The 22053-nt window shown below is 48.6% G+C and overlaps 1 protein-coding gene across 2 annotated transcripts in view; it reads right to left on the bottom strand.

Moving 5' to 3' along the window:
* LOC135919115 (nose resistant to fluoxetine protein 6-like) overlaps window positions 1-22053 on the bottom strand; it is a 360507-nt gene that overhangs the window by 225577 nt on the left and 112877 nt on the right. For both annotated transcript variants that reach the window (XM_065452846.1, XM_065452847.1), the window contains exon 2: window positions 20233-20471. In XM_065452846.1, coding sequence (XP_065308918.1) covers window positions 20233-20471 — 239 coding nt within the window. The remainder of the gene's footprint in view (window positions 1-20232; window positions 20472-22053) is intronic.

Here is a 22053-nt window from a genome sequence, read left to right as displayed (position 1 = left end):
CGAATTTTTCTTCAACTGCGAGGTTTTGCTTTCGAGGAACCCGTATAGGTTTCTTTTGTAGCAATTAGCTTTAGTATAGCGTTTGCAACCAAACGTAAACGCTGTACGTACGAAAAGAAATAGCGTCGTCCGCACTGCGCCTGGTCTGAACGTTATGGGGCTTCTGCGGTTTACGTCCGCTATGATAACGTACGCTATTTTGCGAGTTTAACGCTCGAATGTTTACGTGCGCTAAGAAATAGCGTTTGGAACATGGCGGCATTCATGGCTCCCGCTTCAGCCAGAACTGACGTGATCGCTGCGCTCTGACTCGCGTTGACACCATTAACTATTGAAGTGAGCTTTCGCTTTCTCTAACCTCACCTGAAACGGTAGTTATGAGCGCATAGCGCATCCAATTTCTGAGATCATTCCGCGATTCCTGCGCACGTACGCCTAGCGAGACGCGTCGGCGTAGCAACAACAGGATGGCTGCTAATGAATTGTCTTGGCTTTGTTTTGCACGAGGCACCAGACGGCGTCCTGTTTGATAACGTCTTCCTTATGTGTGCGTTCACGCACGGCAAACTAAAGGTCTTGAATGGAGGCGCACCGTAACATACCGCAAAGGGGACGAACGCTATTCTAGAACTGTCTATTGTTACGATAGCGCGCCCGTGCCGCAGAAAGTACGGCCTGGTAGCGAAGCTTCCATAGGAGCCCATACGTTCAACACATGGAGGTCCATCACCGGCTCATGGGGCTTAGCGTCATCTGTATGTGGTGGGAACACTTCCGGCGGAAGAAAAAATTACGTGACGCCATGTCCGTTAAAAGCAGAAGTGACGTCATTTTCTTTTCGAAGGCGCGAAATTTGTTTTGTTGTTCTTCCTTTGGAGCTATATATTCAAATGCCCCGCCATTCGACTTGATGCGCGTTTCGAGCTTTCAGCGTGGAAAGCGATGCAGGAAAAGGCCAGCCGTGCGGTTGTCGAAATCGCATCCCTGCGCAGAACATACTTTCTTTGGAGGCCGACGAAAGCTTTACGTGTAGAGTGCTGATCCTGTTGTCGGATGCCAAGTCCGTCGGCCAGCGCGGTCGCACGAAAACAACTACACAATTATCTGGCAGTCGTAACTCACTACTTCTGACTGAACAGATTAAGAAGCAATGAAGCTACCCGCGTCACCAAATTCAGACAAACTTCGAGAAGCAAGAAAGCACAAATTGTGAGGGGGGCGTATTTCAACAGGTGATACGAGTGCGCCTTTCTGCCCATTTCAAGGCGTGCATTGCACTGCGAGTGATAGTGGCGTCAACGCCCCCTGTAGCGATGGGCGCTGAAAAGAAATGCATTTATTAATAATAATAAAATTAAAAGTATTTATTTAACTCATCACGAATATATAAAATTGACTAGGAATTTTATTTTCGTTGAATGAATCTAACTGTGTCTCCTTTGAATTAAAAACGCGTTTTTCTTTCCCAATGTTTGTTCCCTCCAAACATAGTCGCGCTTCGATCGCTGCTCCCATAACCCCCCATGCTGATGTCGGTGACAATCTGTACTGAACCGCTTTTCGCCCGAAGCTTCGCGACCTATTTGAATCGACCTTGGTACGGCGTCTAACGTCGGGTCGGCAAAGATTTTTGAGCCACGCATACCCATGCCTTCCATATGATGCAATGAACTGACTAAAATAATCGAATTTATCAACCTAAAATACGTAGACAAATCGTTAACCGCCACTTGAACACATCCTACAGGCTTTATAGCTCTCGGATTGTAATTTGACCATGCGTGAAAACTCAAAGAAACCCCTTCACATACACAAACCGGCCGCGGCGTCCGCCATTTTAGGCGCGCCGGCACGTTTGGTGTCGGGGGCCACGCAGCGGCGCGCCCGGTTCCTTGCATTAACTCCAGCTGGCGCTCGCCTCCGCTGCATTACGGTCAACACAAGAGGCCGTAGTTCCACCATAAAGCTCGCCTTCGTTCATAGCGTTCACGGTAAGCGTTTCCACGCGAACATTGCGGTTACATACGCTCCAGTAGCCAGGTAGCGTGAGAAGCAGCCAGGGATCTTTGAATGCTGTCGCGTTCCACTCTTAAAGACGAAGCTTAGGCGTCCTCCAAATTTTCGCTTTATTAATTCTATCCATCTTGCACCCGCTTCTCAGAACTATTACGTCAAATTCTTGCCTTTGCTTCGAGCTGTTCATAAGTTCCACTTCGCCGAGCCAACTGCTTGCCTCCTGGTTAGCTCAGATGGAAGAGCGGCTGCCCCTGAAAGGCGACGCTCCCGGCTTCGAGTCACGAACCAGAAAGAATTTCTGTTCAACTGCGAGGCTTTTCTTTCGAGGTCTCCTTTGTAGCAATTTCTACGATTGGGTGCATGTGTCATTTTTCCTTCATTAACTATTAAGATATGATTCTGACATGAAAAAGAAGTGGTAAAGTAAAAAAAAAATATGACGGCAGTCTGAAAAGAGATGAAATGTTGTAAATGTAGCTAGTAAGTAAAAAAAAGAGGGAGAGAAAGGTACCTTCCTGTCGTCTCGCCTGTCCCGTCTCGCTTGCTGTGTGTTGTGTTTTTTCGGCGCTATAACCCTCTTCTGGTACCTCCCTGTACATTGGCCCGTTTTTTAAGCGTGAGAGAAAGTGCATGGCACAGGCGGCGCAGTTTTATTGCCTATGCTAACATGCACGAAGTTCTAAGAAAATCGAGGTCTTATAAGCTGATAAACTTAACTGAATGTAGCTGGCACTTGACACGAACAACACTTGAGTATTTCCTGCGTTTACCGTAATGTATTTGCACAATAAAATAACCTTTAAAGAGATATTCTTACTCTAATATATTATTAGTGTTTCAGCTCATTTGAAGCTATGTTTACGTATATATGCGGTGCATAGCGTTATCTTTTCTCGCTTTTGAAAAAAAGGTGTAGAAATTTGAAACAAGAGTGGATTCAGGCTTGCGTCTTTCGCAATGGAACATTCAAACATGCAGTGATCGAAGTAAATACGCTGCAAGAGCAAAGCCGTCCATTGTTGTGGCCATTCTTCGGAGCGGTTATAGATGACGGCCGCTAGATTCCCCCTAGCGCTGATGTTGGCATCTCGCTCAGTTCTCCTTCAGCGTGAAAGCAATGAAATAAATACGAGCGTTGAAAGCGCGCGCTGCGGCAAGGGGAGGCGGCAATGCCTCTCGTCCGTTCTGCGCATGACTGCGACGGTAGATCACAGGATTGCTGCCGTGGTTCGTGAGTTCGCGCTCCTTTGTTTTTAAATGCGTAGGCATTCTTGCACTTACTCAACGGGAAAACGGTCCATCCTTCCGTTAACCAATAAAGATGATTGCTTGCAAGATAGAGCCCGCAGCCGCGAGCAACTTTACCTTCTTGCTTCTTGTCGCTTCAATGCGAACGAAGCTGCGAAAACAACGCGTTCACGGAGCTCTAAGCACACGTTACGCTCGGCTGGCGTCACAGATAACTTTCAATATACGGGCCCCTGCCTCTCCCTTCAAAACGAAGTAAGCGGTGAGCACAGAGCGCGGCAAGCTTTCTGCAGTCGGCACTGTCTGTCGGGATCGCAGGTCGCTTTCAATATACAGTCCGCGTGGCCGTGCCATTTGTAGCCGCCGGTGGAGTACGTTTGGTCACGGTTTATAATAATTCGGCAAGGATGGATAAAGCACTAATGAGCGACAACGACTTATTATGATCGGAACATCATCACCGCACCTGGCGCCGCCACCGGCAGTACTTAGCTAGCCTTGTCGATGCACCTTGCGCCGCCGTCAACACCAGCTCGTGTCGCCGCAGCTCTGTCGTTTTTACTGGCCGGATAAAGTTTCACAACAGTGGCAAAGACACCGGGCTGCGTGCAGATTACTAAGTGGCATAATCCCTATGCACACTTAAACAACTTTCAAAAAACTTACTGTGTGATTTCTTTTCTTTTTTATTGTGGATTCTTCGGCTTTTCTGAAACGATGAAGGAACAGCTACTATACCGTATTTCCATGCGAGTGAGACTACAGCCAGTTCGTGTGTAGATTCATGAATCATAAGGAATGTCAATGTAGTTGCAGTTAGCGGTTACCTGGTACCACAGCACACTTGGCAAGCACTAGTCAACGAAATGCCGTGGCACCAGGCCACACCATGCTGCTGAGAGTTCTGAGCCGTTTGTAGCAGTATCAAATCAGCGCTTTCCTTTAAAACAGTCTTACTGCTTTCCGTACCATCAGCTCGACATCACGTAACGCGATTCTATATTTGCCACAGTCTTGAAAACATCCATTACTACTTACAATGTAATCAGGTGCCACGAAAGGCCGAAGCATTGATTCGGCTGATGGTGGAGACGAGCTGTGACATTTACATATCTGTAGCGTTATTTGGTTGATGTTCATACACTGGGCTCAACATAGCAGCAATGGTTAATTGCATTGGCCCTCGCAGCAGTACTACCAAGAAAACGTGTTCCAGTAAGTGCTCATCTTAAGGTGGCCACATCAAAGAGAATATTACTTTGGGGCGCTAAAGATAGTGAGATTTAGCCTTGTACTCATTACTGTGACTACAAGTTAGACCGCTACCAGTTTCAAAAGAGGCAGAAAATTTGTCAGCACTCCTAAACGCCGTTAATTGAAGCCCATGCTTAACTGTCCCTATAACGACAGGTGCGAACATGCCCAAGACGCTCACTCTCTCCTTGGGCGCGTTCGCGGCGGGCTTTATCTGCACCAAATCAAGCATTTCTGAATGCGTGGCTAAGACATACAAGCTAGCTGATGGCGCCTACAGTAACCGGTTTGCAGCTTCTCTAAATTCAGTGATTATGTTAAAATCATCATCAATCTTTATCATGGAGGCAGATCTAAGGCATCTGCCTAAATAGTGCCACTGACAATAATATTGTCCTTGCAAGCGGTACAGCACAGCAAAGCTATTTATAATGTGCAAAAAAATCGACTGTTCAAGAACACGTGAAAGTACATGGCTTGTACCTACAAATGATATAAGCACGTAATACAGCACGCTATACACAGGAGCTATGTAAATGTACATAGTAGCAGCAAAGCGTGCAAAATATCACGTAGCTCTACAGACAGTCCTTATTACAAAATACTTCCAAAGCAATAAATGAACCATGACCACCTTACAGCATCGAGCACCACTATCGAAACCGTGTGGGAGAACCACTGAAACCATGGTGCCGTTGTGCACAAAACCTGCGGACCGCGAGAAGCACGTACAGTACAAAAAAACCAGGGCGAGCATGAGAAGATGAACTGAAACACGGGACAAAGGGAGGCAAACAAGGACGACGCTTCTCTATCACCATTTGTTTCGGGTTTCAGTTCAGCTGTTGAAACTGGTCTTATCTATGCACCAATTGGCTCAGTTTAATACTATTCCGAGAAGAAACACCACCGACATGCCTTCAAGGGTGCTGCCCAAACTTCTGGGTGTTTGCGTTGTGCGTTAGCGCTTCCGGCCCATGCTATGGACTCATTACCAGTATCAAAGAGAAGAAAGTACAAAAACAAACCGCCGACATGCCTTCAAAACCATGTGCCTGCTGATGACCACACACCACTACAGACATGGCGAGAATAAGTAAGAAAGTGTCACAGCATCAGCACCGCTACCTAATATTGGTTAGTTTTGAGAACGGAACGGTTAGCGCTATCTTCTGCAGCCCTTCAGGGAGCATACCATAGAGTAACATGGCTCAGCGCCAGCATTGGAACACACGATCACACATGCCCGCATACTATGGGGCTCTTGCACTGCCCAGGGGACGCTGCGAAAATGGTGCTCAAAAGCGCCCTCTGTCCTGAACTGGGTAGTACCAGACTCGGTCGTCTGCTTCGGAAAGCACGTTTACAAAATGGACCCACCACTTTCGGTTTTGTTGTACCACGGCTTGCAGCTAATATCGGACGCCGAAGAGTTTTTCAAGGGTGGCACGCTCCATAAAGGTAATAAATTATGCAACGCCGGATACGTGTGCGCCGTTCAAGAAATGAGCGGCGAAGTTTTAGCGCGGTGTCAATCGCAAGAGAAGCGAGTCGCGTACGAAGTTGAACTTCAGGTGAGGTTTGCACTCTGCCAGATTCAGGCGCACAAACGCGAGGATATGCTTGCTATAAATGAATTCACAGCAGCGATAAGCAGACATGTGTGCGGAACTGCTCGAGTGCCCGACGGCACGCGCCGCGACGGCAGCGGTGTTTTATCATGCCATGATGTACGAACTGCTCGAGCGCGCGATCGTACGCGCCGCGACGGCTGTGGTCGTTCGACATGCCGCGAAACGGCGGGCCTCCTGCAATCTTTGTTGACTGCATGCCGCTAGACAAGTAGTTATGCCTGCACGGTAGTAGCGGCCATCCGTCCCTTTAGCAACTGATAAATAACTGATGCAATGCATATGAGCTCTCAGTAACGTACGTGCGAATCGCGCTGCAGCGTGAGCTCGTGCGCTGCTGGCTTGATGTAGCTTTTAATGACAGCGCTCGAACATCGATGTGCTGCAATCAATACTACCTTGCTGAGCTGCCTCAACCTGCTGACTTGATGTCAAGGATGAGCACATTTAGCTCTCTAACCTGTGCTGCTCGTTGTGGGGTAGTGAATTTTCACCGAATCATCCCGACCATTTGTGCTCATTTGCAAACACCAAGTCACTTCACCACTTCGCACCGGTACAATTGGTAATTGTCACTGTGGCCGGGTCTCGAATTGTGAATCACCAGCCATGCCTGCTGCTATGTCGGTCTGCTGTCGGGTCTGTAGGTGCAAAAGACCGAATGTAATTAGAATGGCGATAATCAAGCAAGCTTCAAGGCAGGTGAAGCAGTCAGCATGGCGCGAAGTTTCGCTTCGCGTGACGCGCGCTCGACGTTCCGCTTCGTGAGGCCTTGAAGGAAAACGGTAGAACCTGATGTTGGGATTCAGAACTTCTTGTTCATGGCAGCCCACGACGCAGCAGCAACGACGGGGACGCTTTTTCGAGGCTGAGCTATGTCTCTCCGGATCGGCGTCGCTGATTCCTTCTGCTCCCAGCATTACGTCTTACACTGTAAACGGAAATAACTCCGAGGTGGGAGTATAATGCTTGTCCTCTAGCGGCCCCCCGGTTTGGAGTTTATTATGCTCCGTATGATCGGAGTAGAATTTTTACTCCGTGCGAGGGGAAGTTTTGCGTGGAATTATGGGAGTTTTTTTCTGTCTTTTCTTTATTTTTTGCTTTGCAATGGACGAAGTTTTTTCGAGGTGTAACGGGAGTATAAAAAGAGGCATCGCGTGAGTTTGCGAGAACATCTTTACATACAGAGGCTGCTGGTCAAATTTCGAAATATGCACACGAGACCGCGTCAACTTCGACGAAACAAGTCAATGAAAGCACATATACCATGACATACATAAACATTTCAGAGACGCCCAATGGCGAAATTTGAAAGGTATCCCACGAGCCCGCGATACTCAAGAAGCACCGCTGCCAGTATATATAGCCACGATATTGTGTGCCTCGAAACCGCCTAGGGAGCAGCTGTGCTGTTTTCAGAATTGCGACTCACATGCTCTTTCATACGAGATCTGCCTCTCTGAAATTAACAGAATACCTTAATCAACACAAAACATAATTCAGAATAGTGAGCGCAAAAGTTAATGGCGTAAATTTTCAAAATTATCATGTCATTTGGAGGGTGCCGAAGCTACTTCCCACACTGCCGGCGTTCGCGGCCAAAAAGTAGTGCGTTAGTTACAGTAAGCAAGAAAAATGTAAGTGCGTGTGCTTCACAGCAAAATTAAATTTTTGCGATATAGTGGCAGCGTAGCAAGAAACTATTACGTGTGAGCATGACCCTCAGCAGCCGACGTAACACCGAAAAATACGCAGTCATACATTTTATGACTCTGCGTCCACTCAATCTCTCTCGGTTGGGAAAAAGAGCTACATCGCTGATCTGTCGAGTGAATCCTTAAACTCGGAGCCAGCAGGCATGCGTCTAAATCAGTGTCTCGGATAGAGCGTAATTTTAACGCAATACCGGAAGCAACGACGTGACCAAAACCTATATGCGCGATGACAATTCGATTCACATCGCTCAATAATAAGGTTTATTTACCGTACGCATACTTATGTCCTACCGTTTTTCTTCTGGCGAGAATATCCGTTCACAGATGCATAAAAACAGTTGCTTGCACTCCGGTCTTTCTTACTGGTAAACAAAACCGCAAAGAACTTGGGCTACGAAGAGCGGCTACTGTTGCCATTGCTACGCGGTACTTTCAAACCTTACCCTGGACGTTGTCAGCTTGTACCCAAAAGGACATAAAAGTCGTATTTCGCGTACTGAAGAACACAAGCCAGGGTCACGCAGAACGAAAACGCAGTCAGAGCCTGAGCCGACATCACGAGCCAGTGAGCAGCTTCGAGGTGTACCTAAGCCCTTTTCTGCACTTGAAAACGTTGCTCTTGCATTCATCGTTGTCAGCAAAGTGATCAGAGCTAACGTACTTGAAGCTGAGATACAGTGAGCTTAAGGCATGCCTATAACACTTTCTGGAAAAAAATACGGGAAACAAATTGACGAAACGCTGTCACGGAACGACACTTCACAGATGTCAACAAACCGTCATCCATGAGCACTGCCGACTCCGCCGAACGCGCCCGGTCGCTGGTGAGCCGCACAGCCGCATGGGAAGCGCCACGTGACCAACCTGTTTCGGCAGAGGGGAGTTTTTTAAAACTTCCTGTTGGAGTTTCACGGGAGAACAAGACTTTGAAGCGGAGTAAAATCGCGTCACGTCGCCCTAATACTCCCGCAGCTAGCCAGCGGAGTGAAACGAGAGAATAGCGCTGTTTTGCTCCCATACATCGGAGTAGATATTCGAGCAGGGGAGGTTTTAGGCCACATCACCTGTTAAAAACTCCCAGGTGGGTTTATTTTTGTTTACAGTCTACGGCACACGGAAAGTCCGTTTTCTTTAAACTATAGGCTGTGGCGAGCTCGCAGCGTGGTCGGCGTGGTCTGTGAGAAGTGACGAGCTTTTTCGTACTCGCAACAGGGCAGTAAAAACCGCGAATTGACTCAAAACTCGGGCTAGAAACGTGCTTCGCCACAGCCAGGGCTCAGTACTACCCAAGCTGGTACTACCCAGATAACGTTTTGCGCGCCGCCACCAGGCACCGCCACTATACCTCACACTCCAGCGCAAGACAGCCATAGTGTATGAAATGGGGCAGTGTGTCTTCCGTACTGAAGAACTATGGGAGAACTGGACGCTTCTGCGAAGACGCCACCAATAGGGTGCTGCAGTCCACCGGCGTGCGTAGGGCGCAAAATTTAAACAGTTGTGCAAAACATTCTACATTTATAAGCTAAAGCGCTTTCAAAACACAACTGAAATTCTTATAATTTGCAAAAATTAAATAATACAAACTGCTAAGATACATCAATAATGCCGTCTATGCTTGCACGTTTTCGACAACTGATCATGCAGTGTTCCTGACCGTCTGCTCAGCCAATGGCTCAGCGTTTTGGTTGCAGAAGACCAACAAACACTCGTCTGCTCGTTCCCTTCGGTAAGCACGCATATGTTTTAGTATATCGAAAGACACGAGGATGAAAAGCCCGTAAAGAGCACCTGCACTGTGCCTGCTCGGTTGCACGGGATTCCATTCATATTGTATGAGACAGAAAAGCGGTCGCCAGGTTTCACTGAAGAAAAGAAATTTACTGCTGTGTAACGAATGCAGCCGCTAACGTTTAGACATTTCTCTGCCTGAAAGGGCACCGAAGGGCAAGAATACAGCTACTGCTCTCAATGTGCCTGATCTAAAGCAGCTCGGAGTTGTTGTGATCCTTATGCAGGAGCCTGAATGCACGCGCGCGCGCACACACACACATGCACACTCACACATACACAAAGTACATTTGCAAACCAAGCGCTTGCCGTGCGCATAAAGGATGAGCGAACGCGGCAGGAAAAACCACAGCAAGCAATCGGCGAGCTCTCGATGTGCATGCATGACCTCTGCGACAACCATAACTGCCAATCCCGAAGGCCCTGTGTTGCACCCTTATTTTTTCTCTTGCCAGCAATGAGTCCAGGCTGAAGTGACAGACGGCGCTGTAGCAGACCGGCGTGCTCCCGCACTCCCGGCTGTCACCGCAAAAAGAGCCACGTTCTCGGCCCCGCATGACACACTACGCTATTCCAGTACACCATAAGCATACGCTTGCTTGCTGCGCCATTTGAGAGAATATTTATTTTATTCACTCAAGAAAATAAAATCACAGTAACAAGATATACAGACATTGCAATGGCTGCGCTTATGGTGACGTATGACAGGCACGCGACTGTGAAAATAATTGATAATTGGACAATAATTCTGCGTAAGATCTCTTTGAATCCTTAAATTTTTCTGACGTCTTTAAACGCCATTTTTCATTTAGTGCAAAATTTGTGGCCTGCTTCCGGCTCCTTGCTTTCGTGCATGCTTTCGACGCACATGGCCTCCGATATGGATTGTCAAGTGTCGGAGGCCACGTAATCACTTCCTTACGGGAAGTTTGCCACTGCCTAAAAACGTTTGGTGGTGCTCAACAAAAGTAGAGTGCCTTGATATAATTTGCATACAATTTTCCTACTATATAAATCAGTTCATTCCCAAACATACTTTACCGTGTTTTTTCAATTACTTTTCCAAAGTCGGAAATAAAAAAGTCATTTAATTGCAAAAAAAGGGGACGTCTATGGACATTCATTACGTGCTTACTGATGATACCGCGCGATCGTCGCACCAAACTACAGCCTCCAACTGTGCAGCATCGTCCACGTCAAAATCATAGACACGCGTAGACAATGCGAAAAAAAGGTTCGGGGGGGCCTAAAATGCACGTCTAAAGTACAAACTTTATGAACGTTACATTGACATCCAAATTTTTGTCTGCTGTACGTCTGATGAACAAACTAAATGGATGTTCATCGGACATCCAAAACTTTGATGCCATTGTAGGTCCCTCAGATGTATATGCATGCAAAGGGTGTCCATAGGACATCCTATATTTTACTGGATGTTTGGATCAATCCGGAACATCTCTTGGATGTTTTTGGCTATCTGGGATATTGGTAGGCGAAGGACGAGACAGTGAGACGAGCAACTATTTACAGATTATATTTACAACAGTGGTTGCATCGTTGACCGGTTAGATTCACAGCGCGAGCCCAGTTCTTTCTCTTTTGTCTATTCTCAAGTGATGACGCACACGCACCTCGTTCAAACAATCAAATACCACACACGTGGAGCATAATCTCCCGGCGGCAGAAGCGACGTCATGGAGCGTCTAAATGTCATCACCGGGAGGGTGATACTGCTTCAGACGTGTAATATGCACGATATCACTGGACTGAGAAGCAGATGGGGTGTCAGGCGCGATCTCCTAGGTGACGGGGTTCACGGCACGAAGCACTCGGTATGGGCCTGTGTAACGACAAAGCAGTTTTTCTGATAGGCCGACCTGACGCGACTAATACCATAGAAGCACTAAAGAAGCAGGCGGGAAGTGCACGTCTCGGTGCCACCGGTCGTACAAACGCCTCTGACTGTGTTGGGATTTCAGAAGGCGGCCATGGGCAAGGTCCCTTGCGTGAGCACAGCGGGCGATGGTGTCAAGTGCATATTCACTGGTCGGTGCCGCGTGAACGGGGAGGGGTGTGTCGAGGGTCAGTGCTGGCTCTCGGCCGAACAGAAGAAAAAAATGGGGACTAACCGGCTGTGTCGTGGTGCGAAGAATTATAAGTAAGTGTGACAAACGGTAGAGCGAAGTCCCAGTCAGTGTGGTCTGAAGAGATATATTTTGCGAGCATGTCTATGAGAGCGAGAGACGCTCCGTGACGCCATTTGTTTGCGGATGGTATGACGTGGCTAGCTTGTGCCTCGTGGGGCAGGACTGTAGGATGTCCGCGATACCTTTTGATAGGAATGTTCGGCCACGGCCTGTGAGAAGTTGTCGCGGAGCTCCATGTAATAAAATCACGTCGCGTAGAAGAAAATCGGCGACATCTCTGGCGCAGCTTGTAGGAAACAGTTAGGTGATGGCGTAGCGTGTGGCACAATCCGTGGCCACAACGATCCACCTGTTTCTAGAGGTAGAAAGAGAAAAAGGGCCAAGTAAGTTCAAACCAACGCGAAAGAATGGTTCCGCGGGAATGTCGAGTGGTTGAAGGTACCCAGCAAAGACCGTCGACGGTATCTCGCGTCGCTGGCAATTCTCACACGCAGCTACGTATCTTAGAACGGAGCGAGCAAGCCCTGGCCAAAAGAAGCGTCAGCGGATCCGGTCGAAGGTACGTAACACACCCAGGTTACCAGCAGTGGGGAGGTTGTGAAGTTCGTGGAGAACAGACGGGCGAAGGTGTTTAGGGATCACAAGGAGTAATGCAGGGTCGTCGGGGTGAATAGTGAGGCGGTAGAGTACGCCATCTTGAAGTGTCAATAAGTGAAGGACACTGTCGGCAAGTGACGATTCCAGGCGGTCAATGATGATACGCAAGGACGAGTCACGGCGCTGCTCGTCGGCGACATGGAGCAGGGGAAAAACAGAGCGAACACAGGCGTCGGTGTCAGTATCAGACGTAGAGGTTGCGTCTTCGACTGAATAGCGAGAGAGGCAATCTGCGTCCTAGTGTTGGCTTTTGGACTTGTAAGTGACTGTGTAGGGATATTCTTGTAGGCGGAGGGCCCAACGACCAAGCCGGCCAGCAGGATTCTTCAGTGACAAAAACCAACAGAGCGCGTGATGGTCTGTGATTACTGAAAAGTGCTTGCCATATAAATATGGGCGGAAGTTTGAAACAGCCCAGAAGAGAGCAAAACATTCGCGCTTGGTAATCGAATTGTTGCGCTCTGCAGTTATCAGGAGCCGGCTAGCGTAGGCTATAACGCGGCCGTGTCCGTATTGGCGTTGCGATAAAACGGCACCGATCCCATAACCACTATCATCGGTTCGGACCTCTGTAGGTGCGGATGGGTCAAAGTGGGCCAAGATCGGTGGATTGGTGAGAATCGTGATAAGACTTGAAAATGCGGCAGCCTGAGGGGAACTTCACGTAAAAGGCACGTCTTTCTTCAGAAGTTCACTGAGGGGTCGAGCGATTGCTGCGAAATCTTTCACGAACTGTCGGTAATAAGAAAAGAGCCCAAAAAAACTCCGGACGTCTTTGACAAACTGAAGTACAGGAAAAGACGTTACTGCTCGAACCTTCTCCGGGTCAGCTGTACTCCGGAAGCATCGACGAGATGGCCTAGCACTAATCTGTTGGCGCTCGAATTGGCACTTAGATGAGTTTAACTTGAGCCCAGCCTTGCGGAAGACGTCAAAGATAGCTGTGACGCGCTCAAGATGCGTCTCAAATGTAGGAGAAAACACAAGGACGTCGTCGAGATAACAAAGGCAAGTTTACCATTTCAAACCTTGAAGCAGAGAGTCGATTATCTGTTCGGAGGTGGCGGGGGCACAGCATTAACCGAACGGCATAACCTTGAATTGGTAGAGCCCATCTGGTGTGACCAAAGCGGTCTTTTCTTGGTCTTGTTCATCGACGGAAATCTGCCAATAACCAGATCGAAGGTCGAAAAGCCGAAAAACCAATCGATGGACGAAAAGTATTTGGCACCATGAAGACGATCGAGAGCGTGGTTGATTCGTGGTAAAGGGTAAACACCCTTTTTTAGTAATTCGGTTTACGTGGCGGTAATCAACACGGAAACGCCACGTGCCATCTTTCTTTTTGACGAGCACGACCGGCGACGCCCAAGGACTCGACTAGGGCTCAACAATGCCTCTGGGGAGCTTCTTGTTTACTTCCTGCTGAATAACTTGCCGCTGTGCCATGAACACGCGATGCGGTCGGCGGTGAATGGGAACAGCATCACTAGTGTTTATCTGATGCTTAACAAGGGACGTCTGAGCAAGTGGTCGATTTTCAGTGTCAAATATGTCGCGGTAGGAAAGCAAAAGGCGATATAGGGCGGCTGCTTGGTCAGGTGCGAGGTCCGGAGCGATCATGGGACGTAATCGGCCGTCGAGGTTCAAGGCATCCTGCGGGTAATCAGGAGGATCTCGAGAGGCGTCAGCTGCAAAAACGGTGACGCGGTGGTCTGTCCTGACCGGAGCGTGGCCACCGCTATGCCTTCAGGTAACACTTGCTTCGTGAAGCCAAAATTGTTAACGGGGAGACACGTTCGATTAGCGGAAAGGGTTGCGACGGAGTGTGGCACAGAGATGTCACACGCCAGGAGGACATCACGAATAGGTGCGACGACGACATAGTCGCCATCAGGCATGGTTGCCGTTGAGGCCAATTCGACGAAGGTTAGGGCTTTTGGAGGTAAGCGAATAAACGCTGTAGTGCAGAGGATGTTCGGTTGTTCGGCGAACGTCTGAAAGAAGAGGAAGCTCGAGGTACAGAGTACTGGTGGAACAGTCGATAAGGGCAGAATGTGTCGTCAATGTCCAGCCCGAAGATTAGGTCACGATGGCAACTGGTCACCACGGTGAATAGGACTTGAACTTGGCGGCTAGCAATTCCTATGCGAGCAGTGCACATACTGCTGACGGCAACAGGGGGGCCCTTGGCGACGTGCACGGCTCGGGTGATGGCAGGCGTAAGAACGCTTCTGAGGCGACGACATAGGTTAGCGCTCATTATGGACCCTTGGACTCCAGTATCCAATAAGGCCGTCAACGAAACACCATGTACATACGTCTACTTCAATTAAGTTTTTGGTGGTGAGGAGCGCAAATGAAGGATTTGGACAGGATGAACGTGACGCAGCACTTCCTTCAAGAGCTGCATGGCCTAGTTTTCCGCCCGTCGGTTCGGCTAGGAAAAGGGGCTAGGCTTGCGTGACGGGGAGCGACGCCGATCGGACGGAGAAGCGGCTGTCGGGGGCATCAGAAGTAGAGTACAGACGACGAGGTGAATAACGGCGACTGTCGGCGTATGGGCAAGGAGCAGGGAATGAGCTCCAGTACGGCGGCATCTAGGTGGCGCGGTGGTGGCGGGATACATCACCAACGCGGCGGCAGCGGAACCAGATGGTTTTGTCGTGTGGGGTTCGCCATTCAGCAGGATTGCATGGTCTGGAAGCGAAATACTGGTCATTACAGGTTGTGGACACGGGAAAGGGCGCGGAATCAGGTCGGGAGACAGAGCAGGCGGTAGGGATGCCAAGGTTTGCAATTTTTTGCCGCACAACTGCTTGAATAACGGAAATAGTGGGAGCCGCTTGGTCAAAGGTACCGCTAGGGGTTCGTGGATGAATGGGGGCCGGACTCACCGCTTCAACCTCACTGCGAACGATACGTGTGACGCTCTCTCGAAATGGTCGCGTGGCAGTAAGAACGGGGCAAGGGACGTGGTAGGGGTGTGTGGGATGCGGGAAAACTGTGGGACGAGGAGGCGGCTTTTGGCTAACTCGAAGCGGCGGCATTCTTCGGCGATGGCGTTGACGGTAGAAACGTCGTTATAGACGAGCAAATTGAAGGCGTCGTCCGCGATGCCTTTTAGTATATGGCTCACTTTGTTAACCTCGGTCATGTGCTCGACGGCTTTCCGGCAAAGCGGGAGCCATTCCTGTATGTAGGAGACATACGATTCGGTCGACGACTAGACACGGGTGGCAAGCTCTTTGCGCGCAGCCTGTTGGCGACCTGACCTGTGGCCAACTAGGTCGCGAATCCGCTCTTTGAAAATGTCCCAGCTGGAGAGCTCGACCTCATGGGTGTGAAACCAGACACGCGGTGTCCCTTCAAGATAAAAGATCACATTGGCAAGCATGATGGTAAGGTCCCAGAGGTGACTTTGGCTAACGCGCTCATACATGCTGAGCCAGTCCTCGACGTCCACGTCACTTTGACCGGATGATGTCCTAGGATCACCGTGACTAGGAACCGCAACGTACGTTGTGGTTGGCGCCGCAGGTGTAGGTGGTGCGGGGTGGTTCCATAGAAAGCCATGGCTGAGAATACAACGGTGCGGCTGCTTCGGAGCTCCGTGGCGAGGACGGAAAACATTACACCTCCACCACAATGTTATGCGAAGGACGAGTCAGCAAGAAGAGCAACTATTTACAGGTTATGTTTACAACAGCGGCTGCAGCGCTGACCTGTTAGATTCACAGCGCGAGCCCAGTTCGTTCTTCTTCTTTTCTCGAGTGATGGCGTCCACGCGCCTCGTTCAGACACTCGAATACCCCAACCGTGTCACTATTATGCACATCTAATGGATGTATCTGGCTATCTGGGAGGACAGCAGACATATATCGAATCGGCCACTCGGCTTACCAACAACTACACATGTCATCGGCTCACTTCTATACGCATTTACTCAATCAAACAAGAAACGCTGCCTCATCGTGAGAATCAACGAATTCATCGCCAACAAACCAGGTTTCTTTGACTCTTGTGCTTTAAAGCGATTACCGTTCTTTGGCACACCGCCTTGAACCGGAGATGTCGCGCGAGGCGGGCGTCTGGAAACCTAGATGTGGTGGCAGCACTTCTCTGCCCGCTTGGACGGATGGTTCCAGGCGGCGTTCTTTGCAAAATCTGCTGCATGTCTCGTGTCGAGATGGGCTGAAGTGAATTACCAGTCTGTGGATAATACAGATTTCAATGTCATGTAATTGCAAACCTATTAGTCTATACTTTCGTTGTGCCAGTGAGCATGTTGTAGTACGCTTTCGTTGAGAGATCAAAGCCCCTTCAACGAAAAAAAAAAGATTTTTGTCACGTGCATACAACATTTCGAACTTAAGAAGATAATGGAAAACATTTTAGCGCCAGGGGGCGTGGCCAGGAGGAAGGCGTTGACAACACAATTTGGTTAACAACACCAAGCTCACTGTGTTGCGAACGTCTTGCTTACGTCCTCTTCCGCTGGCGTTAAAAAATGTTTCCGAAGTTACAGTATCAGCCTGCACAACGTACAGCTGTGCCAGAGAGCATGAGTATAGGTGATAGTTTCTAGGTGTCACCATCGAAGGACGCGATATTCGACATGTTTTCAGCATGGCCGTAAACCGCAGCATACTACTGTCCCGTTGTCAACAGTGTCTTGTACGGATCAAAAGGAAGAACACGATATTGATGTTGACACAAACACTTAAGCCGTCTCTAATCGTTACTCTGTGTGACCATGAAAAAGCGGCAGATTGCTTATATTCATGATCATTATCAGCCTGGTTACGCCAACTGCAGGGCAAAGGCCTCTCCCATACTTCTCGAACTACCCCGGTCATGTACTAAATGTGGCCATGTTGTCCCTGCAAGCTTCTTAATCTCATCCGCCCACCTAACTTTCTGCCGCCCCTGCTACGCTTCCCTTCCCTTGGAATCCAGTCCGTAACCCTTAATGACAATCGGGCATCTTCCCTCCTCATTGCATGTCCTGCCCATGCCCATTTCTTTTTCTTGATTTCAACTAAGATGTCCTTACCTCGCGTTTGTTCCCTCAGCCAATCTGCTCTTTTCTCATCACTTGACGTTACACTATCATTCTTCTTTCCATAGCTCGTCGTGTCGTCCTCAATTTAAGCAGAACCCTTTTCGTAAGCCTCCAGGTTTCTGCCCCGTACGTGAGTACTGGTAAGACACAGCTGTTATACACTTTTCTCTTGAGGGATAACGTGAAGCTGCTGTTCGTGATCTGAGAGTGGCTAGCAAACGCACCTCAGCCCATTCTGATTCTTCTGATTATTTCAGTCTCATGATCCGGATCCGCACTCACTACCTGTCCTAAGTAGATGTATTCCCTTACCACTTCCAGTGCCTCGCTACCTATCGTCAACTGCTGTTATCTTCCGAGACTGTTAAACATTACTTTAGTTTTCTGCAGATTAATTTTTAGACCCACCCTTCTGCTTTGCCTCTCCAGGTCAGTGAGCATGCATTGCAGTTGGTCCCCTGAATTACTAAGCAAGGCAATATCATCAGCGAATAGCAAGTTACTAAGGTATTCTCCATTGACTCTTATGCCCAATTCTTCCCTATCCAGGTCTCTGAATACGTCCTGTAAACACGCTGTAAATAGCATTGGAGAGATCGTATCTCCCTGCCTGACGCCTTTCTTTATTGGGATTTTGTTGCTTTCTTTATGGAAGACTACGGTGGCTGTGGAGCCACTACAGATATCTTTCAGTATTTTTACATACGGCTCGTGTACACCCTTACTCCGTAATGCCTCCATAACGGCTGAAATTTCCACTCAATCAAAACTTTCTCGTAATCAATGAAAGCTATATATAATGGTTGGTTATATTCCGCACATTTTTCTATCGCCTGATTTATAGTGTGAATATGGTCTATCGTTGAGTAGCCTTTATGAAATTCTGCCTGGTCCTTTTTGTTGACAGAAGTCTAAGGTGTTCCTCATTCTATTGGCGATTAACTTAGTAAATGCTTTGTAGGCAACGGACAGTAAGCTGATCGGTCTATAATTTTTCAAGTCTTTGGCCTCTCCTCTCTTATCGATTAGGATTGTGTTAGCGTTCTTCGAAGGTTCCGGTACGCTCGAAGTTACGAGGCATTGCTTATACGGTGTGGCCAATTTTTCTTGAACAATCTGCCCACCATCCTTGAGCCAATCTGCTGTTACCTGATCCTCCCTAGCCGCCTTCCCCCTTTGCATAGCTCCCAAGGCTTTCTTTACTTCTTCCGGCGTTACTTGTGGGATTTCAAATTCCTCTAGACCATTCTCTATTCCATTATGGACGTGGGTGCCACTGGTTCTGTATAAATCTCTGTAGGACTCCTCAGCCACTGGAACGATCTCATCCATATTAGTAATGATATTGCCAGCTTAGTCTCTTAACGCATACATCCCATTCTTGCCTATTCCTAGTTTCTTCTTCACTGCTTTTAGGCTTCCTCCGTTTCTGAGAGCATGTTCAATTCTATCCATATTATACTTCCTTATGTCAGCTGCCTTACGCTTGTTGATTAACTTGTAAAGTTCTGCCAGTAGTATTCTAGCTGTGGGGTTAGAAGCTTTCATACATTGGCATTTCTTGATGAGATTTTTTGTCTCCTGCGATAGCTTACTGGCATCCTGTCTAACGGAGGTACCACCGACTTCTATTGCGCACTCTTTAATGATACCCATAAGATTGTCGTTGATATCTGCAACACTAAGGCCCTCTTCCTGAGTTAAAGCGGAATACCTGTTCTGGAGCTTCATCTGGAAATCCTCTCTTTTCCCTCTTACCGCTAACTCATTCATCGGCTTCTTATGTACCAGTTCATTCCCTTCCCTCCTCAAGTCTAGGCTAATTCGAGTTGTTACCATCCTATGGTCAACGCAGCTCACCTTTCAGAACACGTCCACATCTTGTACGATGCCCGGGTTAGTGCAGAGTATAAAATCAATTTCATTTCTAGTCTTGCCATGCGGGCTCCTCCACGTCAACTTTCTGCTATCCCACTTGCGGAAGAAGGTATTCATTATCTGCATATTATTCTGTTCTGCAAACTCTACTAATAACTCTCCCCTGCTATCCCTAGTGTCTATGCCATATTCCCCCACTGTCTTATCTCCAGCCTGCTTCGTGCCTACCTTGGCATTGAAGTCGCCCATCAGCATAGTGTATTTTGTTTTGACTTTACCCATCTCCGATCCCATGTCTTCATAGAAGCTTACTACTTCCTGGTCATTATGACTAGATGTAGAGTCATGATGATCCGATCAGAGCTTTGCGGCCTTCAATTTGTACCTCTTATTAGGTGTCACAACAAGACCTGCCACCCTCTCGTAATTGCTATAGGACTCCTGTATGTTACCAGGTATATCCTTATTAATCAGGAATCCAATTCCTAGTTTTCGTCTCTCCGCTATGCCCCGGTAGCGCAGGACGTCCCCGTTTCTCAGCACTGTATATGCTTCTTTCGTCCTTCTAACTTCACTGAGCCCTATTATATCCAATTTACTGCCCTCTAATTCCTCCAATAGCACTGCTAGACTCTCCTCACTAGATAACGTTCTAGCGTTAAACGTTGCCAGGTTCGGATTCCAATGGCGGCCTGTCCGGAACCAGGGATTCTTAGCACCCTCTGCTGCATCGCTTATATTGCGACTGCTGATATTGGAAGGCCACGAATCACATCTTACTCGTGGAACTGATTGGCAAAGGCCTTCTTGAACACTAAAAGTGGTCGCACCGAGTGGTTGGAGAAACTGCTGCTGTCGATGAGTGGTTGGGTGTTCCTTATCACTGGTGGTCTCGGGGGAAGCGGAGGGTCGAGAGTGAAGCTGCAGTATTGTCCGCGGAAGAGCTCCTCGCCTGTGCCGGACTGCGTACTTTTGTGGACCACAAGGCGAAGACACAGATCGTAGTCTCCCAGTTCCGCCAGGCTGCCGTCGGAGAAACCACTGGGGATTTTTCCTGATGCATCCAGCACTGCAGAGGAATATAGAGAACACTTTTACAAAAATCCACTGACAAGGCAATTTTCTTGTGATTTTCGCACAAATATATTGCTCATAAAGGCTACCCCTCGCAGTGTTATCTGTGAAATTTATCACAAATAATAATCTCCACTTGCATGGCAAAAAGGTGCACTACAAGAAGTACAGGAAGAGCTGCGCGCTTGACTCTTCCTGTTTTTTAGACAGCAACGCACTGCGGCTCATTGCGGAAATGCGCGTGCGCTAGCAGGCGGGGAGACGGGGGAAGTACAAAAGGGAAAAACAGGCATCTACCCGTTCGTAGCAATTGCTACAAAGAAACCCAAACGGGTTCCTCGAAAAAAAAAAAAGCCTGGTAGAGCGGCTGCCCCGGAAAGCGGTGGTCCCGGGTTCATGTCCTGGACCAGGACGACTTTTTCTTCAACTGCGAGGCTTTTCTTTCGAGGAACCCGTGTGGGTTTCCTTTGTAGCAATTGCTACGAACGGGTAGATGTCTGATTTTTCCTTAATTATTACTTCTCTCCACCTAGCGGGTTTCCGCAGAACTATTGCGTCAGAAGGGGGACTGTTGGTGCGCATCTCCTCTTCCACTCCAGCTGCAGCGTTTGAGTACGGCCGTGCGCGTCCTATCTTGGAGGCAGTCTGTGCTGGGTTAGAAGGCTAAGCGACCAGAGATATCTAGCTGATAGCTTCGTGCGCGCTGTGTTCTCGCGCACCTAGTACGTATTGAAGCGAGAGGCTGGACGAAGGGGAATTCGGCTCGCCCTTGGGGCCACTCTTCTTCACGCCAGCGTTGTGACAGCGAGCGTCCGAGGTTAGCCAGTCAGATGTCTTTTTCTGTGCCTGTGCGCGTGGGACTACGTGATTGTTGACTTAGTGAGTGAACGAGCGTTTACAGTTGTTTGTGCAGCTTATAAAACGACTATCTTTACTTGGTATAGCTGTCTAATAATTTGCGATAGCAATTAATGCTTGACCCTGACTTTTTTGCGAACCATCCCGGACTTTCCAGAACGCGACTGTTTGCTGCTCGTGCGTTATCGCCTCATAGCTCACACTCGGCAGTGCGATGGCGGCGCCATCTACGAGGGACGGCTCACACTGCGACCCGAAGCAGTGGAAGGCAAAGGGGTCAGCCGGCTGGTGCATGGTGGTCGCGGACCACTGGTGGAGAGTGCGAGGCGACTGCGAGCCCGAGAGCAGCGATGAGGGGGAGAAAGGGCCCCGGAGATGGCCTCGCATCGCTCCACCTGGCAACCACGTGGACGGTTATATCTGCGCCTCCAAGGCGAGGCCAAATACCGCAAACAAATGGCGCAGAAAGACAGCGTGCCTCTATGAACCCCTATAACTTTGGTTGCATTCAAATGTGCATTGCATTGCGGAGCTCCTGGTTGGGGGCATCCTTGAGGCACATGAGAATGTGCGCGTGAATACTTCCAAGTAAGCTTCACTGTGTATAGATTCCAACAGGTCACGTTCGATCTGCAACATTTTCGTAACATTGTCTTATTGTTCATATTCTTTATACCAGTGATGACAAAGTTATTGTACGTATTGTCTTTTCTTAAGTT

This window comes from Dermacentor albipictus, chromosome 1 (assembly GCF_038994185.2).
Source record: "Dermacentor albipictus isolate Rhodes 1998 colony chromosome 1, USDA_Dalb.pri_finalv2, whole genome shotgun sequence".
NCBI lineage: Eukaryota > Metazoa > Arthropoda > Arachnida > Ixodida > Ixodidae > Dermacentor > Dermacentor albipictus.
The sequence above is the reverse complement of the archived record's forward strand: the minus strand, read 5'-3'. Positions and strand labels throughout refer to the sequence as shown.